General features: G+C 44.4%; 1 protein-coding gene across 2 annotated transcripts in view; it reads left to right on the top strand.

Moving 5' to 3' along the window:
* Window positions 1-15942, top strand: part of TET2 (tet methylcytosine dioxygenase 2) — a 208574-nt gene that overhangs the window by 155217 nt on the left and 37415 nt on the right. For both annotated transcript variants that reach the window (XM_069241407.1, XM_069241398.1), the window contains one exon: window positions 7832-7982. In XM_069241407.1, the coding sequence (XP_069097508.1) occupies window positions 7832-7982 (151 nt within the window). The remainder of the gene's footprint in view (window positions 1-7831; window positions 7983-15942) is intronic.

Here is a 15942-nt window from a genome sequence, read left to right as displayed (position 1 = left end):
ATTGTCCCTTGCGGCTCCTAACCATCAAGACTGTTTTTTTGTATTGCCATCACCTCTGCTCCCAGTGTGAGTGTGCTTCAAGATCTTTCTTCCAAGTCACCATTTTTGTCTGTCCACCCTGACAAAGTGGTGCTTTGCACAAGAGCCTCCTTCCTTCGTAAGGTTGTTACCCCTTTTCATGTAGGCCAATCTATCACTTTGCCTACTTTTCACTCACCCCCATATCCCTCTCATGAAGAGGAGAGACTCTACAGTCTGGATCCAAAGAGTGTTGGCGTTCTACCTCAGTCGTACTAAAGATTTCCAGGTGGATGATCAACTCTTTGTTGGATATGTGGGTGTGAAGAAAGGGAAGGCAGTGCAGAAGCGTATCATCTCACAATGGGTACTGTTATGCATCAAAATGTGCTATGCTCTGGCAAAGAAGCAAAACCCTCAGGGCTTGCATGCTCACTCAACCAGAGCTACAGCTGCTACCACAGTGTTAGCACGCAACATTCCTGTCCTGGATATCTGACAGGCAGCATTGTGGGCTTCTCTGCACAAGTTCACAAAACATTACTGCCTGGACAGTCAGGTCCGCAGAGACAGCTACTTTGGTTGTTCGGTCCTGCAGGACTTTTAAAGTATGATCTTGATTTGCAGCCCACCTCTGGTATTGCTTGGGTATCTATTCTAAGGTAAAGAATCTGCAAATATACGTCTCTATCAGATGAACAAGTTGCAACTAGAATATATCTCTACCAGATAAATTGCTACCGAAGGTAGGTAACTTCTTCATCTGCCTCCTTCCTGTCCTAGTACCTCATTAAGGCAATTGTAGACAACCACATATGGAATTATTAGCCAGAAGGAGCTACGTTTCTCCTGGTAGAATCAAATCTATGGCACTATAAATAGTTCTGTTTTAAATCGCCTTCCAAGCTTTTTTGAGCTTTCCATTTACTAACAAGAATGTTAGTGTATACAATAGCAAAGAATTTCACAGCATTGGCGGTGTAACCAACAACCTTCACCCTCCCATACTGCTCTAGTGTATTTTGATTCGGATACAAGGTTCTGGGTGTCAGAGCACAATTCATACTTGGTTGTGAAGAGTTTGATTTTGTTTGACAGGTAACCAGGGCCTCTATCAGAGGTCCTGTGCATGAGGCAGAGGACTTTGAATCAGATTTAGGCTTGCAGTGGAGGTCACTAGACTGATGTGTTCTGCAGTGAGGTGATCCCAACGTATGCACTGGTATTTCACATCAGGCACTTATAGTATGTAACCTCTCCACATGGCATGACAACATCTTCAGCATGTGTGCAGTGAATCAGTGATATAGGCAGAGCAGGCCTCATTCACGTAACTGAGAGAAAAATTGTCCAAGAATCAAATCTACACCCTCCTGTTCTTTCTGATGGCTCGATTCTGAATCATGGAGTTTGTCTTTATCTTGCACAGATCATGTCTTAGTTAGCTTCCTCTACTCTGCGCTAAACTAAATTGTGCAACCGTTCCATCCCAACTTTCATCCACAGGAACCAAAAAAATATATACCACAACTTGCGCAAGCCTTTCAAGACATAGAGGATCCACCACTACCAACCCACAGTGAAATGCTAGCCTGAAGAGAAGACAAAGACTGCCCGTGGCCAACTGCAATGCCCCCACAAGCCTAATAAAACCTAACGCAACAAACGAAAGGACATAAAATGGTAGAGCATTGTTATCTGAAATGAAAAGTAGCGCTTGAGAGACTGTCGTTTAAAGTCAATGCTTTAGCTGATAACACTAAATATACTTTTGAGGATGTGAGGCAAACCACAAGATGGCAAATAAAGGCATTCTTTCAGAAGGCCATGTCCCTCAAATAATTATCTATAATAAATCTATTGTCTCAGTTGTCTATTCATCCCTGGAACCAAGCAGATTTGCTCACTACTATTCTGCAGTTCCATGCCGCTCAAGAACTGGATCTCACTAAAATGCCCTTATCCTTGGAAAAAAATAGTGTGAACTGCTGATATCTGCAACACGAGATTCATGATCGACCCCCCAAATCTTACTTCGATCCTCATCCACCTCAATGGTAACTCTTTAACCAATCTATCACCAGGAGTCTTCTTTAAAATGACAAATAATCCTGGACCACTGCTCTGATTTTGAAGAAGTACCGAACTGCTATCCCAGCTCAAGCTTTCCCTGCACTACAAAGGCACTGAAAACCGCACATCTGGGGGTCAACAATCTGCCAAGTGTTGTTCAGTCTGTGTGAGTTGACAGCAATAAAACTATAGAACAAAACATCTGTCACATGTGCACTGATGATTCTGGACCTCAAGGCACAGTTCTGAGAGACAGGTGCCCTGATACTCAAAAGACTAAGGGCCGATTTATCTGGCCTTGTGCTGTTCCAACGCCACATTAGCGGAATACTTTTTACGCTAATGTGTCATTGGAAGGGAAAAAACGCTGCGCCATTTTTACAAAGTGGCAAAATGCATGCAATGCGCCACTTTGTAACCCCTTGCGTCACATTATGCTTGCGCCAGGCATAATGTTTGCAATCGGGCGTAAAAAGTGATGATGCTAGTCACCCTAACTACCGCCATGGTGCGCCGTACTTTAAATACGGCGCTACCATAGTGGCATTTGGGGGAAACTAAGGGGTGCTAGAAAAGTGGAGCTGCACTAGGTGCTGCACCACTTTTCATAAATCTGCCCCTTAATTTGCAAAAACAGTGTAACTCTCTGCGCAAATGCAAAGTCTCATTTTGCAATGCCCAAATGTGCAATAGTAATCACAATGTAAGCGTTGTCCAAAACCTTGCAAGCAGCTAGGTAATGAGGAAGGCCAAGGTGCGTGCTTCTTCCTTGTGATTATCGAGGTGGTGCACAAATGAATCATGACGTCCTTGCAGCGAGAAAGTATGGAATGGCTGCCACTTGCTGAGGGCAAGTGTTAACAAGCATTTGCAATGCAATGGGTCTCACGTTTGCTCGAGCTACAGCTATTAGCATTGTAAATTCATAACTGGACTTTTCTTGGCACACAGACTGAAAATAAAAAGTAAAAAAGTTGACATAAGTGAGCCGATTGAAAGCGCCACAGCTGCCATGAGCGTGAGCCCGAAGGAGAGAGACAAAAGGAAAAAGACGTTTGCTTGCAGTCAAAGATATCAGCAAAAGTGCAATTATCCATGTAACAGGGTCGATGGCTAAGGCGGTTACAAAACCGCCCCAAGGAAGGACAAACGTGAAGCATTTACCAACAAAAACAAAGGATTTTTGAAAGGCAAGCCCACGAACGAGTGACAGTGATGGGCTTGAGGTGGGTGTGGGTAAAAGCCCAGATACATACAATACATCAGAAAAGCAGCACTTGTGCGCTGCTATGCTCAATCTATAAATTAGGCTGTCAAAATTTGAGTGCTTATACTATGCTTTTCCAGGTTGCAGACATAGAAAGATGCTGACAGTGACCCTGTGGACCACTGCATGCAGTCTATGATGTCGCAATCACAATGGACCACTTTTTGTGGAATAGTGACGCATCCACCTCTAAGGGAAAGGGATCCAAAGCAGACACATTTCAAATGTTTTTGCTGGGATGGATTTCTGCTACCCCATGCAGGCCTCTCTCCTGGCATTTGCTACCTCCCAGAGAGTCACAATTCAATTCAGCCTCACTAATGTACATGAAACAATTGGTCTGTGACTTTTTGCGAAGGCCCTCAAGTTCCTTGCACTGTAAGGGGAGTGTAGATACTTTGGGCATCAGACCACCAGGTGGGTGAGGGAGATTATACTGTACACATGCCTTCAGTCAGTCAGCTACCTTCTGACACAATTGGCCACAATATGCTGCTCAGTTGCCTGGCTGCACACACATAAATGGGAAAGACCACCCTATTCTGCTTCATGCCCACCATAGATAATCATATTCATAGTGTCAAACTTGCTCATTCCTGTCTGATCTTACCGCCATCAGTTGAAGACCTGTACTTGGATCAACTATTTTGCAAATTGTTTTGCTAGCCTGCATTCAAGCACACTGCATCAATCACCACATGCATGCAGATGACAGCCAAATCCACCTCAAATGAAAGGATTTGGGGATCCCTGTGGGTGGCAGGTTGCAGGAGGGATATTCAACATTCCACGAAGCTCTAGTGGCTGTGCCCTGAAGATCAAAAGACCACGATTCAAATCCTTGCTCTGAAGATCAAAAGATAATGATTCCATCCTGTGCCAAACTCTTTGGGATCCAACACACTCCCACCCTATCATCACCATCCTGAAGCACAGCAGGTGCCTTGTATTTCCTCGTGACTAGTACATACATCAGTACTGCCCCCCCCCCCCCCGACCCAATCATCAAAACATTTCTGAGGTGGCTCTTAAGCATCAAAAATACACTTACTTGACCAGAATGTGGGATAGATTATTGTTAGGGTGTTGCAATTGCTCATTATAAGTGCAGCATCACCACTTTATTACCTGGACTAAAATTAATCGTTTTTCTGTGGTTACTCATTTGGAAGTTACAAACAACAATCATGCTTTTGTATGAATTGGTAATTATGCTCAAATTTCTTCCTGAATTGCTGGGTTGAAAGTGTTACCTTGAAAAAGAAATAAAGATGTATGTGAGGCGTATGTTTGTCACACATTAACCGCAGCACTGCGCCCATCAGGTGATTTTTATGCTGATTGGCCATCAGATTACTCTTACCTGCATCAATATTACGTAGCCTGTAATTTTATATTACTGAAAATGATCTCTGAGCCGTCCACTGTTTGGCAAGACGCCCTGAACACTAATAGCCAGTCACTCTTCTGCTCCTGCCCTGTGCCCTGATTACCATGATTACCTAGACCTCCTTATCCATGCTATGCGCCCTGCACACCCTCAGCCATGTCCCACAGATCCACAGCATACCATGCGTGCCCTCGGACTGGTCATCAAACAAGATTGTGGCAGCACTTGAAGCTGCACTGAAATTATCACCTTGCCTTACATTAGAACGGTCACAGCATTGTGGGAGATGCAGTCATTTTACGTTTCTTTTTTTCGTTCTTTATTTTAGCAATGAATAGTGATCAATTTTAAAATTGGTATCTGCTTTCTTTCAAACATTTAGTGCAGTTTAGTTGTCACTGAGGGCTGTCTTTCATTTAAAATACTCCAGTGGAGCAACCCTCCGGTGCAGACCAAAGGCCCTGATAGGCCGATTTTAGGTGAAGGCTACTGTAGGGCAATGCCTTAGATAGCTGGGACAATATGTTGCCACGTTATAATAAGTGGCTTAAAAAGGATTTGTTACTGGGGGAGGGGGACCACCCAGTTAGTTAGCTAATATGTTGGATAGGCTCTGAACTTCCTTACTCTGGACCTGAGCCCTGCACAACTCCTGCTAGTCTCTGCAGTTTTACCCAATATCTCAATCCATGTCATGCACATACCCAGCTGCCCTTTACGCAACACAGCCATAGCCTGCATATTACTGCCTGTGCTCTGCACAACCCAAGCCACATTCCACAAGACACCAGTTGTGCTCTGGTCATCCAAAACCACGGTAAGCACACCCTCGTCCTGTGCATAAACAGCTACATGGTGCATAATCCTAGACATGCCCTGTATAATCCCCAAATCTAGATCTGCACAGTCCCAGTTATGCTGTATTTCAACTCTCCAGTCATGTCCAGCACACTTTCAGCCACTCTCCCCTAACACCCACACTGCAAACCCTATGCCATGATCGGTGCATCCTCTGCCACACAGTGCTTTCTCTCTCACACACTGTACGAATGCTGAACCATACCCTGCCCATGCGCAACAACCCCCATCACACACGCAGCGATGTCCTACACACGTTAAACATATTGTGTATCTTCAGTGGCACAGTGTGTACCCTCTGCCGTGTTTTGGGCACCTGAAGCTACACTTTGCATACGTTTAGCCCTTCTCTTTATACATTTCACTACATTCCTTTGTCTCTCAAACGCGTTATGCACGTCCTACTCTTCGGGGAGAGACCTTTGAAGAAGAGTTCTGCAGTGGGAGTAAGGCTTGCAGAGGGAGCTAAACTGTACACACTACAATTCGCGGGGAAGTGGGTAAATATCCACAGTGTCATAGAATACGGATCTCTGGGAGCAGTGCACGGAGATAACAAGAAGAAAAAAAACCTGTAGTGTATAATTTGCGCTTCTGGCCAATGACTGCGTGTAGTTACAGAATCCCTGTGCGTCCATTCATTTCTAGATGCCTGTGAGAATGATCGGACGGGGAAAGGGGCTGCCCTACAGAAACTTCCACCTAAGTCTGACACTCCAGTATCGTCAACTTCTGTCAAACCTAACAATTGGCTTACTCGGCCACCTGCAGGGGCAAAGCAGGACACGTGTCTCCAATTACGGGGCATGGATTGTTAGAACTACTATTTAAATGAAGAACTGATTAGATTTCAATGATGTGTGAAGTAAATAACTGTCAGCCAATAGGAACCCTATGAAACAAGGGTAGTTTATGAAGCACACAACATGTACTCTTGGATTCTTGCATCTTAACACGTCTCTTATGTTAGCAAATTAGTAAAGGCCCAGTGGTGTTCAAATTGTTCACTCCACCAATTGAATTTAGTCAGAAATGTTAATCTGTAATTATAAACAGTGGTTCATTGATAGGAACTGTAGGAGTACTGGTGTCCCACTGTGTAGACCCTAATCTCTCAAAAGCTATATCGTTTAGGTATTGTGTAAAATTCTTTGTCAATGGCATCCCCCGTAGTATTCTTGAGATGGAGACGAGTGTTACTGGTAAATTAAACTGGAAGAAAGTAGGAGATGCAGTTGTCACTTCTGCAGTGGTGGATCCATTCTAGTCCACTGAGAAAACTGAAGATCTCTACCTCGGGTATACACATTTGCTTTCCTGCCTTTCACTTATTTTTAGAAAGAGAGAGAAGAACAGCAAAGAAGAGTCACCTACAGAAAGAGGCAGCTAGAATTTTAATGAGAGATAGATTTTGTATGCCTAGCAATAGCTAGATATATTAATGCTCTGATGGTCACATTTTGTGCAGCTCTGATGATGAAAATGCAATCTATGCATATTGTTAAACGTTTATAGTTTAGCTACAAATTGAGATTAAAAATGTTTTACATTAAAATTGTTTGATTAAAACTATTTAAAAAACAGTGGATCAAGTATCCTTAAAAACATGTTGCTGTGTTGTCACTGGACGTTTATATGAGCTGATTGACCAACCAGAGAAGTCTAAGGTCCTTATTTAGAGTTTGGCCAATGCAGAACATCCACCAAAAATGTGGAGAATTTCCTTTCCTCAAACCTTGCAGTTACCCATCACCCGCATATTTAGTGTCATGTTTATGATGGCAGAGAAAGTGTAATTTTGTCCTGTTTGAGAATGCCAGGGTAAGCCTGGGGTCCCCAAAATAAAACCAAAAAAAAAAAAACAAAGAAATGACCTCCCACTCACTGTGAGAAAACTACCAGCACACTAGGGACATTTTGTTTTACTTAGAAGGCAGACCTCTGCTTTAGGGGGTTTGTTTTTGAAAAACAAAAATCTTTGCTGTGCAGGCACATTAAACATGACACCTGCTCAGCAAAGTTTCAGAACCTTCAGAGGATCTCTCGCAAAAGGCTCTGTCTTCCTCATGGAGTTCTCCAAGTATGGCAGTCTTCTGTCAGGCCAGCAGAATACATGCCTCCGCTGCCCTGGTAGCAGACCAGCCTCCATAAATTAAATAAGGCCCTAATTGTAAACTTGCACTGCCCTCTGACTGAATTTTTCCACTATCTCTTTTTATTTCCAGACGTACGTGTGCATGTCAAGGGCTGGACAGTGAGACGTGTGGTGCCTCTTTCTCATTTGGGTGTTCGTGGAGCATGTACTATAATGGATGCAAGTTTGCCAGGAGTAAAGTTCCAAGGAAATTTAAGCTATCTGGTGATGATCCAAAAGAAGTGAGTGTCCTTTTTCAAAACTGATATCCTTGCCTTAATTATTTTTTTCATAAATCCTTTTGTTTTTACGAATAAACCAAACAGAACATTTGTGTAGTGAAATTCATCAGTAATCAACATCGTACTGCAGCTCATAGGGAGTCACATGCACAACAGGAGCCATTCATTATTAAAATTCCTCTCGTCTGGTCAAGAGAGGCAACATTTTATTAGTACACTGAGGTGAGGACTAAATGGGCACCCCATATGTTCCATTCTGACTGTAGTAATGACTGCGTCATGGCCCCCAAATCTGCAAATGCTTTTTGACGCAACCACAGCACCCTTGGATCCCTTTCATTCATCTATAATACCCAGCAGGGCCATCTTAGGGTCAGGAACAATAGTTTGACCAATTACTGCATGAGGAATCTATGTATTAATTTCTAATATTGCCTAATTACCGGGCATTCCTATATGACGTGTAAGAAGATGACTACAGCAGAAAGAACCAGGAATTGGAAATTTACACATCTGCCAGAACCTGGTTGTGTGGAAAAAGCCATATGGAAAAAGCTGTATGGAAATATGTAAATTGTATTAGTTGGAGTCTTGCTGATATAGCTAAGGTGTGCAAGGGTTGGGGGTGGCAATCAGAGCCTCTGTCAATTCTTCCCCCTCTAGTACCCCAACACCATGCTCCCACGTGGCCTGTAGATCAACAAAAACATCTGGTGTGTTAATTATTAGCAATCTGTATAGTCCAGAGAACCCTTTCCTCCTCAGTTGCTCTGTTATTATTTTGGCCTCTAGATGGTTGAACTCAGGCATCTGTGTCTATCTTTATATAGTTCTAATACATTGCTAATTTGTAGACAGAAAGAACTGGGAGTTGCACAGCCCAAATTAGTTTGATAGCTGTTCGAAACACTTGCTAAGACTCAATGCCCAAACATCAGTAATCTTTTAAATGTCTGAGATGTCATGCCTAGAAACGATCCAAACATGCAACCTGAGGTAGTCAGAAGCCACATCAGAATGGGGTTTCAATTGTGAGAGTCTCTGCCACCTGATATGCATTAAAGCATCATGCCAGCACTGCAAAAGCAGTTTTGTAATGTAGGGAAGTGAACAGGAAAACTGGTGACAATACAGTAAAGAATGCATGCTGTGTGGCTCTAGTAGCTCCAGATCCAGTCCAATCCCCAGGTCCTCCCTGTTGCCAAAGGGCAAATTGTTGAGGGAAACTAAGTGGGAGACCCAGTAATATGCCTGAATGTCCAGCATTTCCAGGATGCCGTCATACTGCAACCCCATCCATTGAAAGAGGGAGACTCACAGCAGATCACCATTACATAGGAATGTGCTTATTATAGATCGCAGTCTCTGGACCAATTGGCTAGACAGGGTGGAATGAGAAGTTTCACAATACATATAGGAACAGCAGTGAAACCATCTTAAAGAGTGTGCTATGTCCCATAATGGTCGATGGCAGGGAATCCCACCCCCTAGCTCTTGCCAGGTGTGCTTAAGAAATGGGGGGATTCCCTGTCCCTGTCCACATCTCTCTTGACCCATGTACCTATGTATTTAAAACAGCCATCCGTCACTGACCCGTAGATGTTTAATGGAGTCTGACAGGCTCATGCTTATTTGAAAAAAACATTTTGTACCAGTTAACCTGCAGACCCCGGGCCTAATTCACAAAGGTAAACTTAGACCTGAAGTCTAAATTTAGACCGGAAGTCTAAAGTTAGACTTCAGGTCTAAACTTAGACTTTAAGTCCAAGTTTTGACCTGAAGTCTAACGTTCGACCTGAAGTCTAACGTTCGACCTGAAGTCTAACATTAGACCTGAAGTCTAAACCTAGACTTCAAGCCTAAACCTAGACTTCAAGTCTAAGGTTAGACTTCAGGTCTAACCTTAGACTTTAGGTCTAAGTTTATCTTTGTAAATCAGGCTCCAGATGAGTCTCCCTAGATCTGTAACATCTGGACTGCTGTGGAGAAGAAGGTATGGGGTGCAGATTATACAGCAGAAGATCACCCACACAGAACAAAACCCTATGTTCCCGCTCATTGCTCCCAAGGAAGCCCTTAGCTGTGGGTCACAGCGGATTCACCATGCCAGAGGTTCTTTTATTAATGTGAACATGAGGAGGAAAGTGAGCACCTCTGTTGCATGCCATGTTCCATTGCAAAGGGCGAAGATAATACTCCATTCACTCTGACCTGTGCTCAAGGAGCAGTGCGCAGTGCCTCCATATATCTCCTCCCATATGGGTCAAAAGCTAGCTTCTGAAAAGCTTGATGTAGGAAAGGTCAGCTCACTGTGTCAAAGGCTCTTTCAAAGTAAACTGATATCAAGGCAGCATCTCCCTGTACTTCGTGGGCTCGAACCAACACAACGTGTAACTGCTGATGACAGTGGCGAGTCCTGGGACCCGGTATAAGCCGTTCTGGTCACCATGAATGAGGGAGCATTTTACCTTAGACAGTGTGTTCTCTAGGATCTTAGCTAATATCTTCATTCTAACATTTAAAAAAGTGATATTGGTCGATATGGGCTACACCTGTGAGGCGGGTTGCCTCTTAAGATGATGGGCATAGTTGCTCTGCACAGGTCGTGGAGAAAGGAGCCAGCAGGCAAGCGTCTTTGAATAGGGCAAACAGGAGCAGTATCATAAGCAGTACATACTTCTTAGGAAATTCTCGCAGAAACCCATTTGGGCCTTGGGTTTTGTCTGAGGAAATATTGCCTGCAGAAACCTTTCTGGTATGCCAGGGCAATCTAGATCCATCTACTCAAATTCAGAGAGTGGACAGAGGTAGATTGTTTAATATTAGGGGTCTAGCTCTATCTGCAGGGGCGTATAGACATTTGTATTACTCGACAATCCCTACATTTTCCATAATTAGTTGCTCAGACTCCTCTGGTATAAACAAGACTATTATTACCCCCACCTACTCATTTGCCAGCCAATACAGCAGCTTCGCTACCTTGTCCCCCAGTTCATAAAGCCTGTGTTGGGAGAAGATCCATACAGTTCTGGATGAATTCAGTAAAGCCTACTTTAGGGTTGATCTGGGCCACTCCAGTTGCCTAACGGTTTCCCATGAAAACCATGTTCTAAGTATTATGGGACAGATCTACAAGAAAGTGGTGCATCAGTCCTGATGCACCACTTTTCTTGCGCTGCCCCTGCCCCACCTAACAACACGATGGTTGTGCTGTATTTACAATACGGTGCACCATGGCGCTCATTTCCACAACAGCGTCATAATTTATAACGCTATTGTGGCGCTTTGCTGGATTAGTGCCATAAATTATGACGCTGGTGCAGCAAAGCACTAGGGAGGCCCATAGGTTAAAATTGGCCCGTCACTTTAACACCTGCCCAGAGCAGGTGTTAAAAATGACACAAAAAATGTTGCAATGAAATCTTGTCGATTTCACTGCGCCATTTTTTGTGGCCTCCTACGTTTGAAAATATGGCACGAGGAAATGGCCTCCTTAATGCCACATTAGCGTAAAAAAAATGGCACTAGCGTGGCGCAAGCAGGTGCAACGGCCTTGTAAGTCTGGCCCTATATCTCTTGCTCTACAGAATTGACTTCCTGGTTCTTTATATTTATTTATACACCGGATGACAGTTTTGAACTCCTCCCATAATGTCGACACTGAGGTCGTATTGAGGTTAAAATATTCTCTGGTCAAATCTTCAAAGTGCTTATCTTAAAGCCAGAAAGTGTTCAAGTGTCAAAGACTCCTTGGCCTTTGGGGTGCACTGTTGAGCAGAAACTTGATAGAGGAATGATCAGAAAGTCCTCAGGGAAGGATACATGCTTGATTTATCCCCCAGGAGTCACTTGCTGGGACAAAAATGTAACCTGTGTGTGAGACTGGGTGGTCTTGCATTGAATAAAAAGTTAACTACTGCTTCATCTATACCAGGTATGGACAAGGCCCAGTGTCGTCATCCACTTGGCGAGATTCTTTGGTGTGCTACTGGAAGCTGCTGTGAGCACGTCAAGCACTGGGTTGGTTACCAGGGTAAAGTCTCACAAAATTAACTCAACCCTTTAAACCAGAATTGAAGTGCTTGTAGAAGTGTGTTCGGTAGGACTCTGTACTTCAATCCTCACCAGAAGAACTTGATTTTCAGTCGAACCTTAGTCCCAATTTGACTGGAGGCTGTCTTTCCAATTTTAAAATGCCATGAGGGTACCTAATTGTGTTCGGTAAGTATTGGAAAGCACAGAGAGGCAACAGTGCACAAGCGTTCATATTTCTATGGTGTAGTTATTTCCTCCTCCGGAGTGTGGGACTAGATATGCGAGGCGAAGGCACCACTGGCATCAGGGACTGAGCCCTCCCAGGGACAAATTCAGCAGGATCATTCACCTCTCCCCCACTGCTCTGGCAGGATGGACTCCTCTGAGTCCCAGATTTTGTTTGATGTGTTCTATTCATCCGGGGAGGAGTGAGTGTGGACGAACTGGCCCCTGGGATCTCCACTCCAGACATCACATTGGCCTCCTGAGGGAATTGACCTCTTCCACCTAGTACCCACTGTTCTTGGGAATTCAGTCCCGGGCTGTCTTGGGGATTCAAAAAAAAGTCTTGCCTTGAAAGTTGACCCAAAGCTTGGCGGGAAACATCACAACATAGTTAATTTGTAAAGCTCTGAGTTTTTGCTTCACTGCTAGAAAGCACCATTGCTGCTGCTTTTGTGTACTAATCAAGTGTAGTTCTGAATATTGAAACTTTTATGCTGTCAAACATCACTGTGAGCTTAATGTGTGCCTCCCTTATAATAGCATCTCTGACTAGGTTATTGAGAAGGAGGGTGATGATAGGTCTTGGTGGTGCACCGGGGGTCTGGACAACAATACCATGTGTTGATATACCTGGAGAACTTGTCAGCGGGGATCATAGATTGCAACCAGGTGGCCAACAATTATTCCATTAAAGAGCCCTCTGCCCCCTCAGGGATACCAACTACAAGGATGTTGATTCTTCTGGTTTACCTTTCAGTTTCCTCAACCCTCTTCCCCTGATGTCTCGAAATTTCAAGCAAATGTGAGAGTGATGAACAAATAGTCTGTGTCTGATCCTCCACGTTACATATGCGATTTTCTGCTTCTGTGACTTTCAATTGTGTTATGGAGGTCTTGTCTTAGAAGCTAAATGTTTCCTCTAATTTCATCTATTTGCATTTCTAGCAACATCTTTGAACCTTTAATGACCTGTGGAATCAATTCCTCTGAGACTGACGGCTCACTTTTTGTGGAAGGTTTTTCAGCCGGCAGAGCTACCTTACCTGGAGTTTTGACATACATGTCTATTTTTGTTTGGGGCTGGTGGGTGTACATGTCTTTGATCATGCTGGCATTTGCTTTTCTGAATGGAAGCGACAAGATGAATGGAGGGTGACTCAAAGGAAAGTGACGGGGAGGCTCATCCCTGTGTTGTGCCACTGTGTGCCGTCTGCATGGTTATTACTTTAGTAGACATTTGTAGGAGTAATGCCATCCTTTGTGCATCACTGGTGGGTTTCCTTTACTGCTTCCTGCGGTGTAGCTTGTACTGCTCTCAGGTCAATGCTCTAGAGGTACATGTTAGGGAGGTCCTCCCATCCCTGGCTGCACTGTCTCCAGTAACAACTTCACTATCTCAACAGCCCCCCCCGTACTGTGTACCCTGCCACTTTTCTGTTCAGGCAGAGAGACCACAGCTTGTGTGTGTATGTGCATGCTCCCACTCCTTAGTTCCCCTTTTGGCTTCACATAAGCAGACAGCTGTCACTTGTCAATTGCATGGTGGGGACAACATTGCCTTGATGCCTACTCCTCTGTTGCACTATTGCCCACTGTTGAGGAGGGGGGCTCTTTAACTCCCTATGCTTCCCTCAGGCCAGGAAGCCTATCTTCATTGCATCTCACAAAATAGCCATGCACCAGTGACTGCCCTCACTTCACCATCCTATTACACAGGAGACCCAAGACTTTTTGCTTTATAAATGCATGTTTTGTTAAGATGGAAAAACACATAGGTCCTGTTCTGATTGAAAGTTGTTGAGTCTCCTGCAACAAATACCTCATTTGCTAACTCAAAGAGGAAACCCTTGCCACCTCTGTTTCAATATGAATAGTCCCTCTTGGCATGGCAAAACAATGTTGTGTGACCATTTTACTGTGTGCCATACATGATTTGTTTAGTCACAGTAGGATTGTTTCATATTTGAGAATGTGCATGGGCCTATTAGAGCCCAAAAGCTTAAGGTACAGAGGGCCATTCAACCCCAGAAATGTAGCTAGGTCTTTGATTGATCACTTTAAAAGTTTGATCTGGCATTTCCAAATCCCCTTTTACAGTTTTGGTTTTTGTTGGAAATGGCATATCTCTCTATGGAGGGTTAAGCAAGCAATAGAGGGACGTGAAAGTCAGGAAAATAAGTATGTTTGAAGCATGTGTGGTTGTAGATGCACATGCTGTGCATATTCCTGCCATCTAGTGTTGGTCTCTGATGGTGCAAGTTGTTTTTCTTCAAAGAAGTCTTTGGGGTCATGGGATCTCAGTGACTCCTCCCTTGGTGTAGAGGCCCATGGTCACTGACTCCATTGTTAGATTGTTTTTCTCTGCCATCGGGTTCGTACGTGATGCAGTGTGTTCCAGGTCTAGACAAGTTCTTCAGTTCCTGTTGTGGTTTCGAGTCCACTGCCTTCCACCCAATGAGAGAACAATCTTCAGTGCGTAGTTTTCAACTTTAACTGTGGTTTCATCTGCCGTGCCATTGAAGAATGTCCAGGCCTCTCACGTCCCTTTATGCCACTGCATGCTCTGGACTTCGGAGAATGAAGACACTCTTGAAGTGATGGAAGAGAAACTGTTCAAGAGATGCTCCCAGTGTCACTGAGTATCCCTGGGCTGAACTCCACACTGTGTGCAGTTTGTGCCTCTTTTCGACCATGAAGCGAGCCACTGCAATGCTGCCTGGCGGTCTCTAGCAAAGAGACCCTACACCATGTGTTTTCTTATGGCGATGACTGGCTGATAAACAGTGCAAGCAGACACAAATGCCTAGCCCACACCCAAGCCACACCCTCCCTCCTTCACAGCTTAGGGTTCACAGTAAATGCCACAATGTCCCATGTGGAACCACTTCAGGTCCAACCCTGTCTAGGGACATTCCTCAGTTCCAAACTCGGAAAAGCCTTCCCCATCCCTCATAGGGTGCAGGCGTTCCAGCAACTTCTACCTCTTTTTGAGCCACTCCGTCGCCTTTCAGTTTGCATTGTTATGCACGTGCTAGACATGATAGTCTCTTTCGCATTGCTATTATAGTGCCCCATACCAGGCTTCATATGTGTCCGCATCAGGAATGCCTCCCAAGTCAGTAGTCACAAGCTGAGGGTCTCATAGAGGATCTAGTGTTGTACCTATCGCTCTCTGAGGTGGTGGAACAGCAACAATTTGTTGCAGGGCAGGCCCTTTGCAGGCCCTGTTCCACATGTGATCATCACCATAGATGAATCCCTATCCACCTGGGGAAGAGGGCACATCTGAACAACATGGCAGTGCAAGGTCTGTGGCCACCTCATTTACAGTGTCAACACATCAACCATTTGGAACTGTTAGTCTTTCAACTAGTTCTCAAGGCATTTCTCCTTCAGACCAAAAGCAAGATAGCCCTGGTACGTACCGACAACATGACAACCATGTTCTGTCTGTAGAAGCAGGCAGGCAACCCCTTCCCTGAAGGCCAAAGCTCAAAAGTCTGGGAACTGGGCTATCCATCACTTGGTTCTTCTCCAGGCAGAAGTCTTACCAGGTGTGTGGACAACAACTACGCAGACCTAGTCAGCAGGACACAGCAACAAGTCCGTTAGTGGGAACTAGACCTGCAAATCCGGTTCCCCTGCTTTCGCAGGTACGGCACCCCAGACATAGATCTGTTGGCCTTAGCAGAAAACGTCA

The sequence above is a fragment of the Pleurodeles waltl genome, chromosome 1_2, assembly GCF_031143425.1.
Source record: "Pleurodeles waltl isolate 20211129_DDA chromosome 1_2, aPleWal1.hap1.20221129, whole genome shotgun sequence".
NCBI classification, from domain to species: Eukaryota; Metazoa; Chordata; class Amphibia; order Caudata; family Salamandridae; genus Pleurodeles; species Pleurodeles waltl.
Note: the sequence above shows the minus strand (reverse complement) of the source record. Positions and strands in the feature narration are given on the sequence as shown.